General features: G+C 40.3%; 2 protein-coding genes across 4 annotated transcripts in view; one reads left to right on the top strand and one right to left on the bottom strand.

Moving 5' to 3' along the window:
• The window catches only part of MGAT4A (alpha-1,3-mannosyl-glycoprotein 4-beta-N-acetylglucosaminyltransferase A), a 71,832-nt gene extending 66,719 nt beyond the window's left edge, over positions 1-5,113 (top strand). Inside the window, exons 13-16 of the mRNA XM_035558056.2 lie at positions 745-823; positions 3,040-3,106; positions 3,890-4,002; positions 4,172-5,113. Of these exons, the coding sequence (XP_035413949.1) occupies positions 745-823; positions 3,040-3,106; positions 3,890-4,002; positions 4,172-4,198 (286 nt within the window). The 3' untranslated portion in view covers positions 4,199-5,113. The remainder of the gene's footprint in view (positions 1-744; positions 824-3,039; positions 3,107-3,889; positions 4,003-4,171) is intronic.
• Positions 5,114-9,582: 4,469 nt separating this feature from the next.
• UNC50 (unc-50 inner nuclear membrane RNA binding protein) lies at positions 9,583-15,053 on the bottom strand. 3 transcript variants are annotated; one of them, XM_050716387.1, is made up of 6 exons: positions 14,993-15,053; positions 14,322-14,632; positions 13,360-13,480; positions 10,635-10,774; positions 10,456-10,557; positions 9,583-9,892 (listed from the first exon to the last, which is right to left on the bottom strand). In XM_050716387.1, the coding sequence occupies exons 2-6, from the start codon at positions 14,599-14,601 to the stop codon at positions 9,756-9,758; spliced, it is 780 nt and encodes a 259-aa protein (XP_050572344.1). In that variant the 5' UTR covers positions 14,602-14,632; positions 14,993-15,053; the 3' UTR covers positions 9,583-9,755. The 3 variants fall into 3 exon arrangements, with proteins under 3 accessions (XP_050572344.1, XP_050572352.1, XP_035413952.1); XM_050716395.1 differs by having other exon boundaries at positions 14,998-15,027; XM_035558059.2 differs by having other exon boundaries at positions 14,886-15,022.
• Between the last annotated feature and the right edge of the window lie 35 nt (positions 15,054-15,088).

Genomic DNA, 15,088 nt, shown 5'->3' with positions numbered 1-15,088 from the left:
ATTTGACATCAAAAATACTATCAAGTTTGTGTTATATATAAAGAAAGGTAAATTAAACCCTGTCTTTTGTAACTGATTATCTACAGGTGCATAGTACTGCAAAAACTGTTAGAGAGTGGGTAGTTAGATTTCTAGACCTGCACTTCACCAGGTGATACATATAGGGATGGTTTTGATACAGTTCTTGACATTGAAGAATTGACAGTTCCTTGATACAGTTCTCTCCATTAAAAAAAAAAAAAGTTCATTAAATGCACATCTGAGTGAGGGTAACTTTGTACAGGTTTAAAATAATAATAATAATAATCCTTCTCTGTGTATACAGTTAAAAGAAAATGCTTTTGTAAAAATAATAATCTGTCTTTGGAAAATAATTTTATATTCAGCTAATGTTATGCTGTGTGTATGGGCTGGGAGTTCCTGGCACAATCATTAATGAGAGTGTGCAGTGAACCAGAGCAGAGAACTGGTCTTGGGGAAAACTGGCCTGGCAAAAGAGTTGCTGCAGATAAGTTCCCTGACCTGGCTCTGAATGGATCTGCAGAGTTCACTCTGCTGGCACAAGGTGGGGGTGACCCATGGTGGGAAGCATCTTTTACTTACAATCAGCCGATGTAGCTCAAAATAGAAGACACATTATTGTAAAACATACAAAGTGATTATTAATATATAAGGTTAAGTTATTAACACACTTAGCTAATTCTGACTGATGTATGTAGGCTATTTTCCCTTTTCCATTTACAGGTACTTGTTTCACAGTGGCAATCCAGAGCACCCAGGAGATATACTTCTAAACACAACTGTGGAAGTTCTGCCTTTTCAGGTACGAATGTATTGATTTGTCTCTTCTCCATTATAGGATAAAAGCAAAGTCTGCTAATTGTATTGATTTTTCTTTTTTTTTTTTAGCTGGGTAAGGGAGACATGAATGCTTCTTTTATAAGTGTAGGCTTTTGATGCTCTCATACTTTTTTTTTTAAATTGGATCTATTCACAGAAAACTAATGGAACTATTCAGATGTTCATTCAAAGTGCACCCTGCTATATGTGCTGTTGGTAATTTGGAGGTGAACAAACTCATTTTCTTCCAATTCACTATTGCTACTTAAAACAAAAAATAACCAACCAGTCTGCCATCTCCAATGTATTTTGGAAAATGGGAATGCTATGTCAATCTCCTTTTTGACTTAGTAAAAACAAAACAAACAAACAAAACCTCTTGGTTCAGGAGTTGACATGCATCTAAACCATACCACAAATACCTTATAGGAACTTCAGTAACTGGATTCTCAGACTAAGCCTGAATTTTGTTTCAGGAGGGCACTATACTGTCTAAAGTATATTCTTGCTTGAAAGCAGATGATACAGGTTCTTTTTCTTTAACTGAATATTGTACCTGATCATTTATATCACAAAAGTCTGTGTGAAGATTAAGATATTACTTCAAATAGGTTTATTTTATTTACTCTTAAAACAGCAAAGCATTTCTGTCTTCTCCCGTACATCTCATGCGGGTATCTTGAAATTTGTGCTTTAAGTGCTATACAAAAAATTAAAACAAAACAAAAACAAACAAACAAAAAACCACAAATGATCATGGAGGGATTCATTTCACTATTCCTGTAGTCCACTGTCCTGGAAGTGGAAAAAAAAAAAAATACAGATTTCTGACCAGCTCCATCTCCCAGTAAAAGTTTGATTCTAGTTATACGACATGATACCTGGGCTATCATGTTGTACTATAAAATTTAAACAATTTTGTTTCTCAAGACCTCAATACCTTGTAGGTAATTCAGTATCTGGATTCTAAGTCTGTTCCTTTCCCCGATAACTGATTTTTCCTGGTAACTGATATACCTTTCCTCAAGGAAATATATTCAGCCATAAAATCAGCAGCAGTCCTTACCTCATCTGGCCCCAAGACATCACGGGAATGGTTATGTCTGGCTTTCAGGTGCCCCTCAAATGGGGACATCCATTAAGCACACAATGCTCCCAAACTTCCATTGCTATTGATGCAATGTGCGGAAAGGTGAACAGGAAATTCTGTACCTGGCGCATTCCTAAGCCATTGGTGTTACCAGAAAATGTCACCAGTACAGAGACAGCAGCTGCAGAATGATAGGTGCTGTTTTGAGAGAAGGATTTCTCCACCATGGACTTGAGTACAGCCAGAAGCCCATTCATATACTTCTACCCTGATCCCCCATAAGCAGAAATCAGGTTGGGGGCAGGAGGAATCCTTAGAAAACCAGTGTCCCTAGGCTGGATTTGTCAAGGAACTCAAGCAACACACTCAATAAATAAATAAATAAATAAAAATCCACCAAACCAAAACCAAACCAAACTGCTTTTCAGCACCATCCCTTCAAAGTAGGAAACAACAACAACAAAAAAAAGCTGATGGATTTAATTTCGTGGGCCTGTCAAGAATTTTTAATTGATTCCTAGGAAATTTTTATAGGGGACTTTTAGTACTGGGTCATGTGATTCTGGTTGCAATTTCCAGGCTGTTTTTGAAGCTCCGGTCTACAATTTCATTTTCCTGTTCTTATTAAAGAAGCTCATTGATATCTACCCTTTTTAGTAAGGTGGTGATAATTGAAATGCTTCCCTTGCTGGTCTGAAGGCTTTTCATTTTACCCAAATTCTTACATCAAAAAGTGAGCTGCAAGATTCATTTGTCATGAGAGAAATCCGGCTCAGCCATAGGAAAAGAAGGCAAGGTTTTGCCTTTGCTTTTCTTCTTCCCTGTTTGCCAGTATCTGCTGTGTATTCTGTTCATGTGGCAATTAGCATATCAGTTAAGTGGGGCACCTGAAGTACTTCCTTTTTCTACCTTGAAGCCAAATACAGTTCAGTTCTGTCTGGAGCACTGCTCCTTTTTCTTTTCTGTGTTGGTTTGTCTAAGGCTATAAATAATTATTCTAGGCTTGTTCATAATTATTTAGAAAAGGTGGATGCTGGATACACACTTGACTTTTGCTGGCAAAGTTGTATGTCAAAATAAATGATCTTATCTGTGCTTTGTTGTCGTAGAATGAAGAATTGGTATTGAGCAAAGAAACCAAAGACAAACGCTTAGAGGATGGTTACTTCAGGATAGGTATGCCACAGACAGCAATGTTTTTTTGTTACACATGTAGAAAGACATGTATTTTGTTACTGTTGCACACGTTGAGACACTTTAATTAAAAACAAGACAGACTTAAAACTCAGTTTTTTGATCCTTCGTTTTGGGTGTGTGACCTTATGTAGGCTTTCCTTACTATTGCTTCCAATATTTCTTCTTTGAGACTGATGGTCTAGCACCACTCTCATTTGGATTGCAGCTACACCCAACTTCTCTGCCAGAGTAGACCCACTTAAGTTATTGTAGAGGCATCTCCAGGTTGCTTAAGATCACCTCTAATGTCCTGTGACTACATAAGTGCCTCTCTGTGAGCTGTTGTGCTCGAGTGTGTGCCGTCAGGGTCTGGGCTTGAACCAACCCTACAAGTAGACGATCGGCTGTCTCCTCGTGGGATGAGATTGCCGTTTCCATAGCCAAGCAGCTGTTGGGGCAAGTGGCAGGATACCTGTTGCCAAGGAGGAGAAATTTTACTCATAGGTTGTATTTAGCTTGGTGGACATAGGTTGGGCATCCCTGTTATAATGAAAGCAAGCTTTTTCATCTTAATGAATTGCAGTTGGTGTATGCATGGTTTAAGTGTAAATTCTAAGTAGGCTTTTAAATTGGATTCTTATCCGTCCTAATATAGTTGAGGATTCTTTAAATGGGAGTACATTAGGCATGAATGGTGTCCCATGTAGGTGCATTTTTCTGGGCGTAGATTCTGTACTTTGTTAAGAGGAATTAATGGAAGATATACTTTCACTTCTTTCGCAGGGAAATTTGAAAACGGCGTAGCTGAAGGAACAGTTGACCCCAGCCTAAACCCTGTTTCATCATTCCGGCTTTCAGTAATACAAAATTCAGCAGTATGGGCGATTCTGAATGAGGTGAGAGGTGGTATATTCTTTTAAAAATAAAAAGACAAATGTGAGATTTCATTCTTTCAGTGTGTTTGAAGCTCAAAATTTCGGCTACCACTGAGAACGTTTACCTCTGATTACTAAGAGAACCGCAGTTTCCTTAAAATATAACTTTCTTTCTGATTCTTTGTTTCAGATTCATATTAAAAAGATTACAAACTGATCATCAAATTCTCCTTTAGAGGAAAAAGAAAGAATCCTTGAAAACTTTTCCTGTAAAATCTGACATCCTTAACAAGTCATAAATTGAAAATACTGAGCATGCACCTTATCCCAAATTTCTTTCATTTTCACTTGAACTCTACCTCTTGTGAAATCTACTGTAGATGAGAAGATTGTATTTACCCCTTCTTATCTGATCCATCCAGAAACTGATGCTCCACACCGATATTGCTCATCTGAGGCCTAGGTTGCCCTCCACTTTAATGTGACTTTACCATCTTATGGTTGCAGAACCCTACTACACTTAATCTGTACTATTTTGATAGTATAGTAGTATAGAGAAGTTGTACATATTGTTACATTCCTGGAAGAAGAAGAAAAATATAATTATTGTTAAATATGTTTTATGAAGGGGGTACTTTCGGAGTTCCATTTATTTTCTATAACAAGAACCCTCTTTTATAGATTGTCAGGGATATATATTAAAAATGTTAGGGATATTTAATTTATTAAAATAATTTGAAAAGTACATATTTTTATGCAGTAAAATTTTAAATTGATATAGTTTTTTTTATGAATTCTCTAGTTTAAGTTATCTTTCTACATTTTTCTTTGGAGATGCAAACATAAATTAATACCATATTTCAAATATACTGCCATGTTTAAAAAAAAAATCTAGATTAAGTTTCTAAATTATGTAGTTTTGTACACAGAATCTGAATTATGTTCAGTGGCATTAACAGAGCTCTGAAGAGCATTATTCTTTGGAGCTATGAATTTCCACTATGTACAGTTTGTAGCCACATGGAGAGCATGTTGAAATGTCTTATTTCATATTATGTACTAAATCTGCAGTGATTTTAGATTTAATCCATTGCATTTTAGAAGAATTTTTCAATTCCTAACTGTTCTTTCTTAAAAAAAAAAAAAAAAGAAGAGGAAAAAGAAAAAAAAATTTAGACATTTCCTAGCCTGGACAAATTCATTTTCTGTACTACAAAAATCAGTCCCCAGCTTTCCTTGGAGTGACAGAGGTTAACCTCTTTAAAAAGAGTTAGTAGTAATTAGATATATTGATCTACAGCAGTATCCTCTTAAGCAGTTATTGCAGTATTTATTTTAGATACATTACAGTGAATAGTTCTGGTTTACTTTTATTTTGTTCTATTGTTCAAGAATAAGGTTTCAGTTTGACTTTTTATCGATCAGTGTAATAACTCGCACTAATTTTACTAAGAACTGAATTTGGCCGCAAGTTAGTACCCTGCCTTTTTGTTTCAAGGGAAACAACAGTGATCTTGAATCAGAAACTCCGTCAGGAACATGAAATGGTTTGGATTAAATCCAGAGTGGATTTGTTGCAGTATTAATGCTGCCACTGTTCTTAAGAGTTTTTCTGTTAGGTGCTAATGTGTAAAGGACACAGGCACAGGAAGATTTAAGTTACCCAGTCAGAAATGGTCGGGAAGGAAAGAGGCAGGATCTCCTCTCTTCACTAGGAATGAAGTGCCTGATTGACACCGGAGGGGGGCTGCTGCCCTGGCTTGGGGATTCTCAGCTGCTGTGAACCAGCCTCCTTGAGCTGACATCTCGAAAGGTGGCACAGTTCTTGTGGGGTGGAGGAATTCCCTTATCCCCAACAGCGCCGTGGCCAGGGCACAGACATGGAACACTGCTGCGGGGTCCCTAAACTAGGGCAGGGATCTTGAATTCGTGTCTCCAGCAGGAATGTTCTTCTAATGGATTTGGTCTCTTTTTCATGACCTATTAATAAGGATTAGGAGCCTAAACCTGACTCTCCAGCAGTGCAAGCTGAGAGCTGTCACCACTGGGATATGGAGTCAACTTGCGTTTTCTTCTGCCTTCCTGGCTAATTGTGTTGTACCTTAGACAGTTCAGCGGTATTCAAGTTTGTAAGGTTTATAAAGCTTAACTACTTCTACAGACCGTAGTCATTTTCTTTTAGCTATGTCATCTGAGAACACAGATAAGATTTGTACACGGAAGTAAGATCTTCTATTTAGACTAACTTGTGTAAGTTGAAAAAATAAGGAAGCTACTAGGCAGGCCTCGTTTACTTTTTTTCTGATTATATCGGATGCTATAAATAAAATATGGAAAGCTTGCCTTGCCCACAGAGACTGTGGACAAGCTAAGCACTGGCCTCATACATAGAGTTTATTCTTGGAGTAAGGAAGGTAAGGTAATAGGCTCAGAATCCTACCCGAATCTAGCCTGGTATGATGCACAGCCCAGTTAGTTATATGCACAATGGTATTCCATCAAATTATTACCAGTGGCTTTTTATCACAGATCAACTAGCAAAGGTCTAAGGAAGTATTTATGTTTTCTTCTCAGCTGTGCCTGTGAATGAATGATGCAGACAAGGTAGGCTCTAGCTATTTACTACAATTTAGATTGCAGAAGTACATTAGATACTGCAGTTTCTTAAAATAAGTAGTTCTGTTGGTAGTGGCTTTCATCTTTTTCTGTGAGTTCATAAGTTTACTGGTACCATTAATCAAGGATGCTGTGTGTACTCTCAAAGCATCACCGTTCCTGATGTTTCATAGTAGTTAAGATGAATCATTGATAATACACCTAATCACACTGAACCCTTCCAGCACTGATTGCAGAACTCTGGTGTTACCGTTATATTTAGATCTCAAGAACACCAAGATGAAATTTACCAAAAGCAACAAATTAACTAGCGCTTGATAAAGTACGTTTGGTTGGTTGGTTTGGTTTTCATAAAGGGTATTGCATTGTACTAGAAGGAATTGGAAATACTCAGGGCTCCTTTGACACTTGCAATGTTCTTGAGCATATGTACTATTGAAATAATTGTGCCACATTAATACAAATCATGTTCTGTAGATTCAGGTAAATCAGGCTTGGTGTTTTCTGAAAGTTCTGCAAATTTGCTTGGAAATTATCTCTACAGATGGCTATTTTGGGTTTTTAAACTTTCAAATTCTAATCCCCAAGTCAGTCTAGTGAAGTGCAAGTCTCCTTCCTGGAATTACGCTTGAAATAAGAAAGCTTCAGCTGTTTGGCTCAACAGTCACTAGCTTGGGTACTCTGTGACCAGATTATGCTCAGAATGGGCTCATCTGGTCTACATATGTCACAAGTTACATTATTACCGCAAGAATTCCTCTCAGCATCTTAAACCAATTACCTGATTTTGGGGGAGTTTTTTTCTATATTTATTTAACTTCAAATTATTTTTGTTTTGGTCTTAAAAATCCCCAGTAGGTCAGTGAATCTTATGGTAATCAAGTAATAGAAAGCGTTTCAAAATAAACTGCATTATCCTATTAGCTCTTTCTGATGTTGTTAAAGCCTCAGAAAAGAAGCCAAAGTTATTACCCAAAACCTTCATTTTCTGGACAAATTATTCTTAACTTCATGTATTAGATGATAAACAGACCAGCCGATTACAACTCTGGCTTTTCTGAGCTGATCATGACTGCTCTTCCTATAGGCGCATTTATTTAATTAAACATTTATTAAATTAAATGTTACTCATGGACCAATGACAGACTGGACTCCTGTTATATCACTGCTTTTCTAGCTCTTCCAAAAGAAACTTTTAAATATCTTGAGTCACTTAAGAGCAAAGCAATTTATACTTTGCCCATATGATATATGATTCCTTGAATGGGCTGGAGTATGATTAGTCTTTGGCAAAACCATATGAATTTGTAATGTTTTTCTTTCATTTTTTTTCAAATATATATCATTTCAATAATGCTTGTTTTTTGTTGGAAATGCTGCAAATGAAATATTGTAGTAATTTGTAGTTTGCTTCCAACTTGGCAAAACATTAATTTTCTAAAAAAGAATCAGAGTTTTTCGATCTTTACTCCCTTGAAATAAATCAACCTTTAGTTCTATATTCGTTCCTACCAGGTAGGATGTGTTCTGAAAAATCTAAGGCAAGTAACTGTAGTAGAAATGGGAGAAAGCCCTACGTTTTATAACATCGTTACAATCACCAGCATAATGCTGAAAGACTTGTAAGAAACTGGTGTTTTCAGGCTAGCATCAAATACTCATTTAACTCCCCCCCCCCCCCCCCAAAGACATAATGAATTGTTTTTTGAGTGTTGCTTTTTTGACCTTGGTGTTCTCCTAAGGGTTTTTCTGATTTCTGTTGTAAACAGTGAGCAGCTACCCCTTCAGGAAGCTTAATTTTGAGATCTGAAGCCTTGTTTCAAGGGGACAAACTTTGATCTCTCTAAAGGCAAGGTATACAGGCCCCGAATCCTCCATTGATTTCAATGGTATTGCACCGTAGGGAACTAAACATGAAAAATGTTCACAGTTGAACTTCCCTGAGTGGGTGATCGCTGGTGCTAGGATTCCTGTTAGGGAATGCTGTACAGTTTAGGCCGTAGCTGCCTGCAGGACAGGAGCTCGTACTTTCAGCCAGGGTGGATGGAGGTTGTGACTGGAGTCCTTAGCCTTCCTTGGATCCGCGGTTCAGTGCTCTCCTTCTTAACAGGGAAACTTTGCTCAGTGTCTGCTGGGAGGGGAACACAATTCTCTTCAAGCCTTAATAGTGGCTGAAACACACAGTACTGTAAGATGCACTGCCAGCATATTTGGTATTTTAAGGTAAATGTGTTTTTTCCTTAGAGATCAAGTTCTAGTACTGGAATATTAAGTCTTAGTGTATCCAGTTTACTCTCGCATTGTTTTTGAAACTGAATCCTAGTACTCATGTTTCATATTGAACACAATCTTTGGAAAATTGTCATCTTCATTTTCTGGAAGGTGTTGTTTGTGATGGTCAGTTTATACTCCTGCCTTGTGGACTTCACAGCTGTAGGCATTGCCATAAGTCTGCGTGGCCAAATTAACTTGGACTTTCCTTCCCTTTTCATTAACACGCCACTCGTAATAGTGGATGTAATAATACCCAGTGGACTTGTTTAGATTAGGTTTAAAAACTTGCTGCTATATTTGGAAACCTGATATGGGGTCATGTTAATTGTGCCTTTCATCAATGTTTCTTCTGTGTGCCAGCATTGTCCATGTATAGTTGAAGTAATCACGAAAATAAAGTGATCTAAAGTTCTTTCACAAAAGGAAAGGACGTTTCTATACCTAGAGCTAGTTGTTGCTTTACCATTGCAACACTATTAGGAGTTCTACTTTCATGCAATCCCAAGGCAAGGTATTCCAATATTCTTCTTATATAAAACTGCTCTTTGGTGTCATTTGAAACCCTAGTAACGTAGAGCTCATGCCAGTATGTGTAAAATAGCTGCAGTAAGAGTTACGCTAAATAGACTTGTTGCAGTTAAATTTAAGTTACAGTGTACAATTGTTTTTAGGAATGTACTGCAAAAGTATTTGAACAAAATTGCTAACATGTTTACTGTTGTAAATATTTTAATAAAAATGACACTTCAAACTTTTTTTTACACAATTATCTACAATAAAGAGAAATTTACAACCATTTACAATAAGTTCTTAACTGTTTTTCTTTATCATCAAGACAGCTAAGGTAAAACCAAAGTAAACGTTAGATAGATGAAGTCCGGTTTTTATTTCACTCTGTATTTATAGAAGGAACAAAGCATCTTGGTGAAGTTCCATCCACATGCTAATGAGATCAAATAGAGCATGATGAGAAGTGCAAACGGGTACAAAAGAATAGCTGTGTTCTTCAAAAATGGCAATGCTGAAAAAGAAACAGCAATGAAGCATGTGTAAAGTAGTGCTCTTTCAAAAAAGGTGCTTCATCTAGAACGGCCTTGGGGAAAAACAGCAAGAAAAAATAGTACCCCTCTAGAAGGGGTGCTTAGAAGAAGAGGCTTAGAAGAACAGGCTGGTCATCTCTATCCTCTCAGTCCTACTCTCACCATGGATTTAAGAGTACTTTTGTTAAGCAGTACAGGTAAAGTCCCAAGAAACTGCTTTACATGAAACTGTACACTTAAACTTGATACAGAGTTTTTATCCAATGCAAACATTTTGAAGTGGATTTACAGAGGAAAAAGAAAACCAAGCTGAGTTGTTACAGGTCTAAAAGAACACGAGGCTGGTATGGTGAAGAACATAAAGCCTGCTGTTGTTTACCCATCTGAAAATATACATTAGGTACATTTTTATCAAACTTCTTTTACCATGAAGAGCACCTTCAACACCCAGCTGAGCCTATGCTTGAAAAATTAATAGACTAAACTCAAATAGACTAAAATAATGCTCTTCTTTTCAGTCAAATAAGGTAAGTCAAATACTTACCACTGTATCCTAGGAATGTCACATAGATGTAGTAGCCAATTGCTATCAGCCATAACGTGTTCCCAACAAAATATCCGATGACTGAATCAGATATGATGACATCTGAAAGAAACAACTGCTCTCAGCTGTTGCAGTAGAGCATGATTTTAGAGCAGAGAACACATAAAAAGTCTACTTACAATTGATGAAAAACAGCTGGATAAAGTGCAAAATGACTAGAAGTGGATAGAAGGCATTCAGATGAACATCAAAGGCATATCCCCACTCCACATCATAGTCTCTGTTCTGCTGCTTTACCAAGTACTTATTAGAAATGAACCTACACAAAGAGAGATTTGAGAACATGGTTAATGCAGAGCTTCGAAGTTGACTGACAAAACACTGGTCTGAGACAGTCAGCCATACGTGATCCTAACTCTGTGCTCTGACGTTTCCGTTATATGGGAGAAAGATACTCAACAATGAGCACTGCTGGTGTTTCAGATTACAGAACAAACCTCGAGACTTTACATTTTCTTCAGCTTAAGGTCTGCCGACATCAGAAAAATGATCCCTTTTACAAGTGGAACAAGAAGTCAGTATGTCCTCAGAAATCAGAAGTTGAGACTGCAGATTTTGTGGTAGCTTTCTCTGAAATACTCTTTGTACCAAAAGAAGGGTCAGAAAGAGGCAGACCCTGGATGCAGAGTAAAGCGAGGCCAGAAGAGGTTTAAATTCATTAGGCATGCAGGAAGCTTTTGCAAAAAAGTTGAGTCTGTACAGAAAGAAAGGACTTGAACCAAAGTGGAGCCAGGTGACTGGTATTTAGGCCTGTAGGAAGCTAACTCAAGACAGAGGAAAACCAGCAGATGCAGAAGTATTTCTGGTTCGGGACAGCATAGCCCGAGACACAAACTGCTGGAGGAGACGAAAGGTATTACTGATTCTATGATTCTACTTCAGGAAGCATTATACTTATGCTCCTCCTCAGGCATTTTATGGGCTGCTGCCCCAGACAGGACAGAAGATGAGATGGGCCTTTCATCTATCAGATGCCATTCTTGTATGTACCTGATTCCTGACTTTTCCAGTTAGAATCACAGAGTCATTAAGGTTGGAAAAGCCCTCCAAGACCATCTGGTCCAACCATCCCCCTGCCACCAATGTCACCACTACACCATGTCCCTAAGCACCACGTCCAACCTTTCCTTGAACACCCCCAGGGACGGTGACTCCACCACCTCCCTGGGCAACCCGTCCCAGTGCCTGACTGCTCTTTCTGAGAAGAAATGTCTCCTCACTTCCAACCTGAACCTCCCCGGCACAAGTTGAGGCCATTCCCTCTAGTCCCATCCCCAGTTACCTGAGAGAAGAGGCCGACCCCCAGCTCCCCACACCTTCCTTTCAGGTAGCTGTAGAGAGCAATGAGGTCTCCCCTGAGCCTCCTCTTCCCCAGACCAAACAACCCCAGCTCCCTCAGCCGCTCCTCACAGGACTTGTGCTCCAGGCCCTTCACCAGCTTCGTAGCCCTTCTCTGGACACGCTCCAGGGCCTTGATGTCCTTCTTGTAGTGAGGGGCCCAAAGCTGAGCACAGCACTCGAGGTGCGGCCTCACCGGAGCAGAGTACAGGGGGACGATCACCTCCCTGGTCCTGCTGGCTGCACTATTCCTGACACAAGCCAGGATGCCCTTGGCCTTCTTGGCCACCTGGGCACACTGCTGGCTCATGTTCAGGAGAGCATCAATCAGCACCCCCAGGTCCTTTTCCTCTGCACAGCTTTCCAGCCACCCTGCCCCAAGCCTGTAGCGCTGCATGGGGTTGTTGTGGCCAAAGTGCAGGACCCGGCACTTAGCTATGTTGAACCTCATCCCATTGGCCTCTGCCCATCGATCCAACCTGTCCAGGTCCCTCTGCAGGGCCTTCCTACCCTCTGACAGACCGACACTTCCCCCCAGCTTGGTGTCATCTGCAAACGTACTGAGGGTGCACTCAATTCCCTCATCCAAATCATCAATAAAGATATTAAAGAGGATGGGCCCCAACACCGACACCTGGGGAACACCACAATTACAACTGGGATTTTCCAATGTCGCTGTTTGAAAGGAACCTATCCTCTTCTGATCAGCATCAGTTTAAGAAGACAGATACATTACTGAGAACTCTTTTAAGTGTCCTTGATTCCTTGTACATTTTTCTTTCCACCACTACCAAGAAAAAGCTCTTGGTAAGATAAAAATTCTTTCTTTTGTGCCCTCGCCTTGCCACACTGCAGAAACACTGATGTCCTGTTTTATGGTTCCCTTGCTGAGGTAGAATATATTAATAATATGCTGAGGCCTGGGTTACAAACTGTCTTGTCACTGCCTCTCCCCTTCTCTAAGTCTCTAGATGTCACAAGGTAAAACTGGTAGTGACTACCAGCAAAGACAATATGCATGAAATAAATAAGAGAAACATTGCTTGTAGTGGAAATAATAACTAAAATCTTCAGCAAGCAGCACAGACCAATTTTCTATCACCCTAGTTAAACATAATCATCCTCAGGTTTACATTATTTAACCAAGCTATTCAACTAAATTAAGGAATGAAGATTCTTTTTTGATTACCAACTTTGTGATCTGGAATTATTGCTGAAGGCCAACCAGCTCAGGAAGAAAGAACACAGAATTACATGTTCATCATAATACAGACTGATTATTAATCATCTTCTCCAGGAAACAGTAAAGAAAACTATGCCCTTTTAAAAAAAAAAAAAAAAAAAAAATTTTTAAATAATTCCATTAACAGCACAAAATCTACAGTCAACACTATAATTTACTTTATAATTTTGCCCCAAAGAAGGAACCAAGTGTCTCGCAAACAGCAGAAGACTATCAGTGTCCCAACAGCAATACTAAACTCAGTTTCAGACGTTAATACTTACCACATTAAAGTTGCTATCAGGAGACCAACGCCTACACAGTCTATGAATACAACCCAAAGAAGCAGCTTTATTGTTTCAAAAAAACCCATGTCCAGCACAAATCCAAATCCGACAGTGGACGCTAAAAAGAGAAAAAGGATTATTGAAGTTAACTGCAGAAAAGAAAACATGATTTAAATCAATACTTTTTTTTGAGTATGCTGTTATGAAATCTCCAGTTTCCTTTTTATTTTTCACCTTGCAATTTTTTCAGTCCAACAGCTCATTTTTTTCCACCAAATACTAAGTGCATTGCAATTCATTTATAACTCCTTTACAAACTGAAAAATGCTATAAGCCCAAGTGCAAATTAACACCAAACTCCACTGCCCTCCCAATTATTTTAAAAATTCAAACAATGCTACAGCAGAATATTCTTTGTTTCATAAAAGCCCATTGTTAACCAAAACCATGTATCTGGTGGGGTATACTTTTATTTTGGAGTAAACAGCTTTGATATAAGTAACAGCAATGTGCAATACAGAAGAGAAGTCAACCAGGGTAATACTTCTGAGTTCTCAATTCAGTCTAACAATTATATGCGAGAGACTGTGCATAGTTTAATTCTGCAATATACAGAATTGCTCTTAAGGCCTTTATTGGAAAAACAGTATTTCATCTATAATGTTAGATAAACTGGATGTTCAGTACTTTTTAACCAAAGTATTGCTATGTGACGTGGCTTTTATTACTGTCTGTGAAGTTACAGGGAAGTACCTAGTTTGGAATGCAGTAAGAAGCAAGTTGCAAGAGATTTATTCAAAAGAGCTACAGCTCTGCTTCTGGTTTTCTAGCTGCCAAAAGGATGGGCCACTTTCTTTCACTCTATTCTGATTACGAGGTACTCCATACAGACTGGACTTTTCTCCCCTGGAGTAAGAAGGGATACAAATGTGGATCCCCTCCATCTCCCCCGCACTCACCGCAGAGCCAGATGCTGAGGAGCACTAGGAAAGCGGGGTCGTCCCTCGCCCACTGGTCCTTGGTCTGCTTCCTGTAGTGGAAGTTCCTGTAGACCCTCTGCGGCGAGGTGAACAGGTAGAGCATCTGCCAGAGGGCGAACTCGAAGTCCATCTGTCGGAAGTGGAGCAGCCTCCGCAGGTACTTGTAGCGCTTCGCCCCGGCCGTGTGCCTGGCCGCGTCCCGGGGGCTCAGCGCCCCGTTGCCCTGGCTGCGGCCGCTGACCGAGGTGGTGGGCAGCATCGCGCCGAGGCGGGGCGTTCAGGGGCCGCACCTGCCTCGGCACACCGAGGGGGAAACGTTTGAGTTTAGTTTGCGTTACGCAGGCCCGAAGCAGGCCGCGAGCAGCGCCGGCTTGGCTGGGCAAGCTACGAGCGCGGGGGCGGCCATTTCGCGACCCCCCCGTCCCCCCCGGGGCGGCCATTTCGCGACCCCCTCCCCACCCCGGGTCGGTCATTGCATCGCCCCCCCCCCGCTCCCCTCCCCCCCCAGCCGCAGGACCCCCAGCGACCCCCCATGGCTCGCACCCCCTCACGGCAAGGCAGAGCCGGCGGGGGGACGGCGGGACCCCGGCCCGCTTCAGCCCCTCAGGCGGCGGCGCGGAGCGGCAGCGGGGCCCCTCGGCGGTCCCCACCTCACCCGCAGCCTCTTCCGGCAACGCTGCCCCGCGCCTGCGCGGCGGCCGCTGAGGGAAGCGCTAAGATGGCGGCGGCCGCGTCAGGCCGGTGGC

Source organism: Cygnus atratus, chromosome 1 (assembly GCF_013377495.2).
Source record: "Cygnus atratus isolate AKBS03 ecotype Queensland, Australia chromosome 1, CAtr_DNAZoo_HiC_assembly, whole genome shotgun sequence".
Classification (NCBI taxonomy): Eukaryota; Metazoa; Chordata; class Aves; order Anseriformes; family Anatidae; genus Cygnus; species Cygnus atratus.
Note: the sequence above shows the minus strand (reverse complement) of the source record. Positions and strands in the feature narration are given on the sequence as shown.

Coding starts and splice junctions, on each gene's coding strand:
- UNC50 (XM_050716387.1), bottom strand. CDS start 14,601: ATGCTGCCCACCACCTCGGTCAGCGGCCGCAGCCAGGGCAACGGGGCG. Junction 10,775..13,359: donor CTGATAGCAACTTTAATGTG/GTAAGTATTAAC, acceptor CTCTTTGTGTAG/GTTCATTTCTAATAAGTACT. Junction 9,893..10,455: donor GACATTCCTAGGATACAGTG/GTAAGTATTTGA, acceptor TTTCTTTTTCAG/CATTGCCATTTTTGAAGAAC.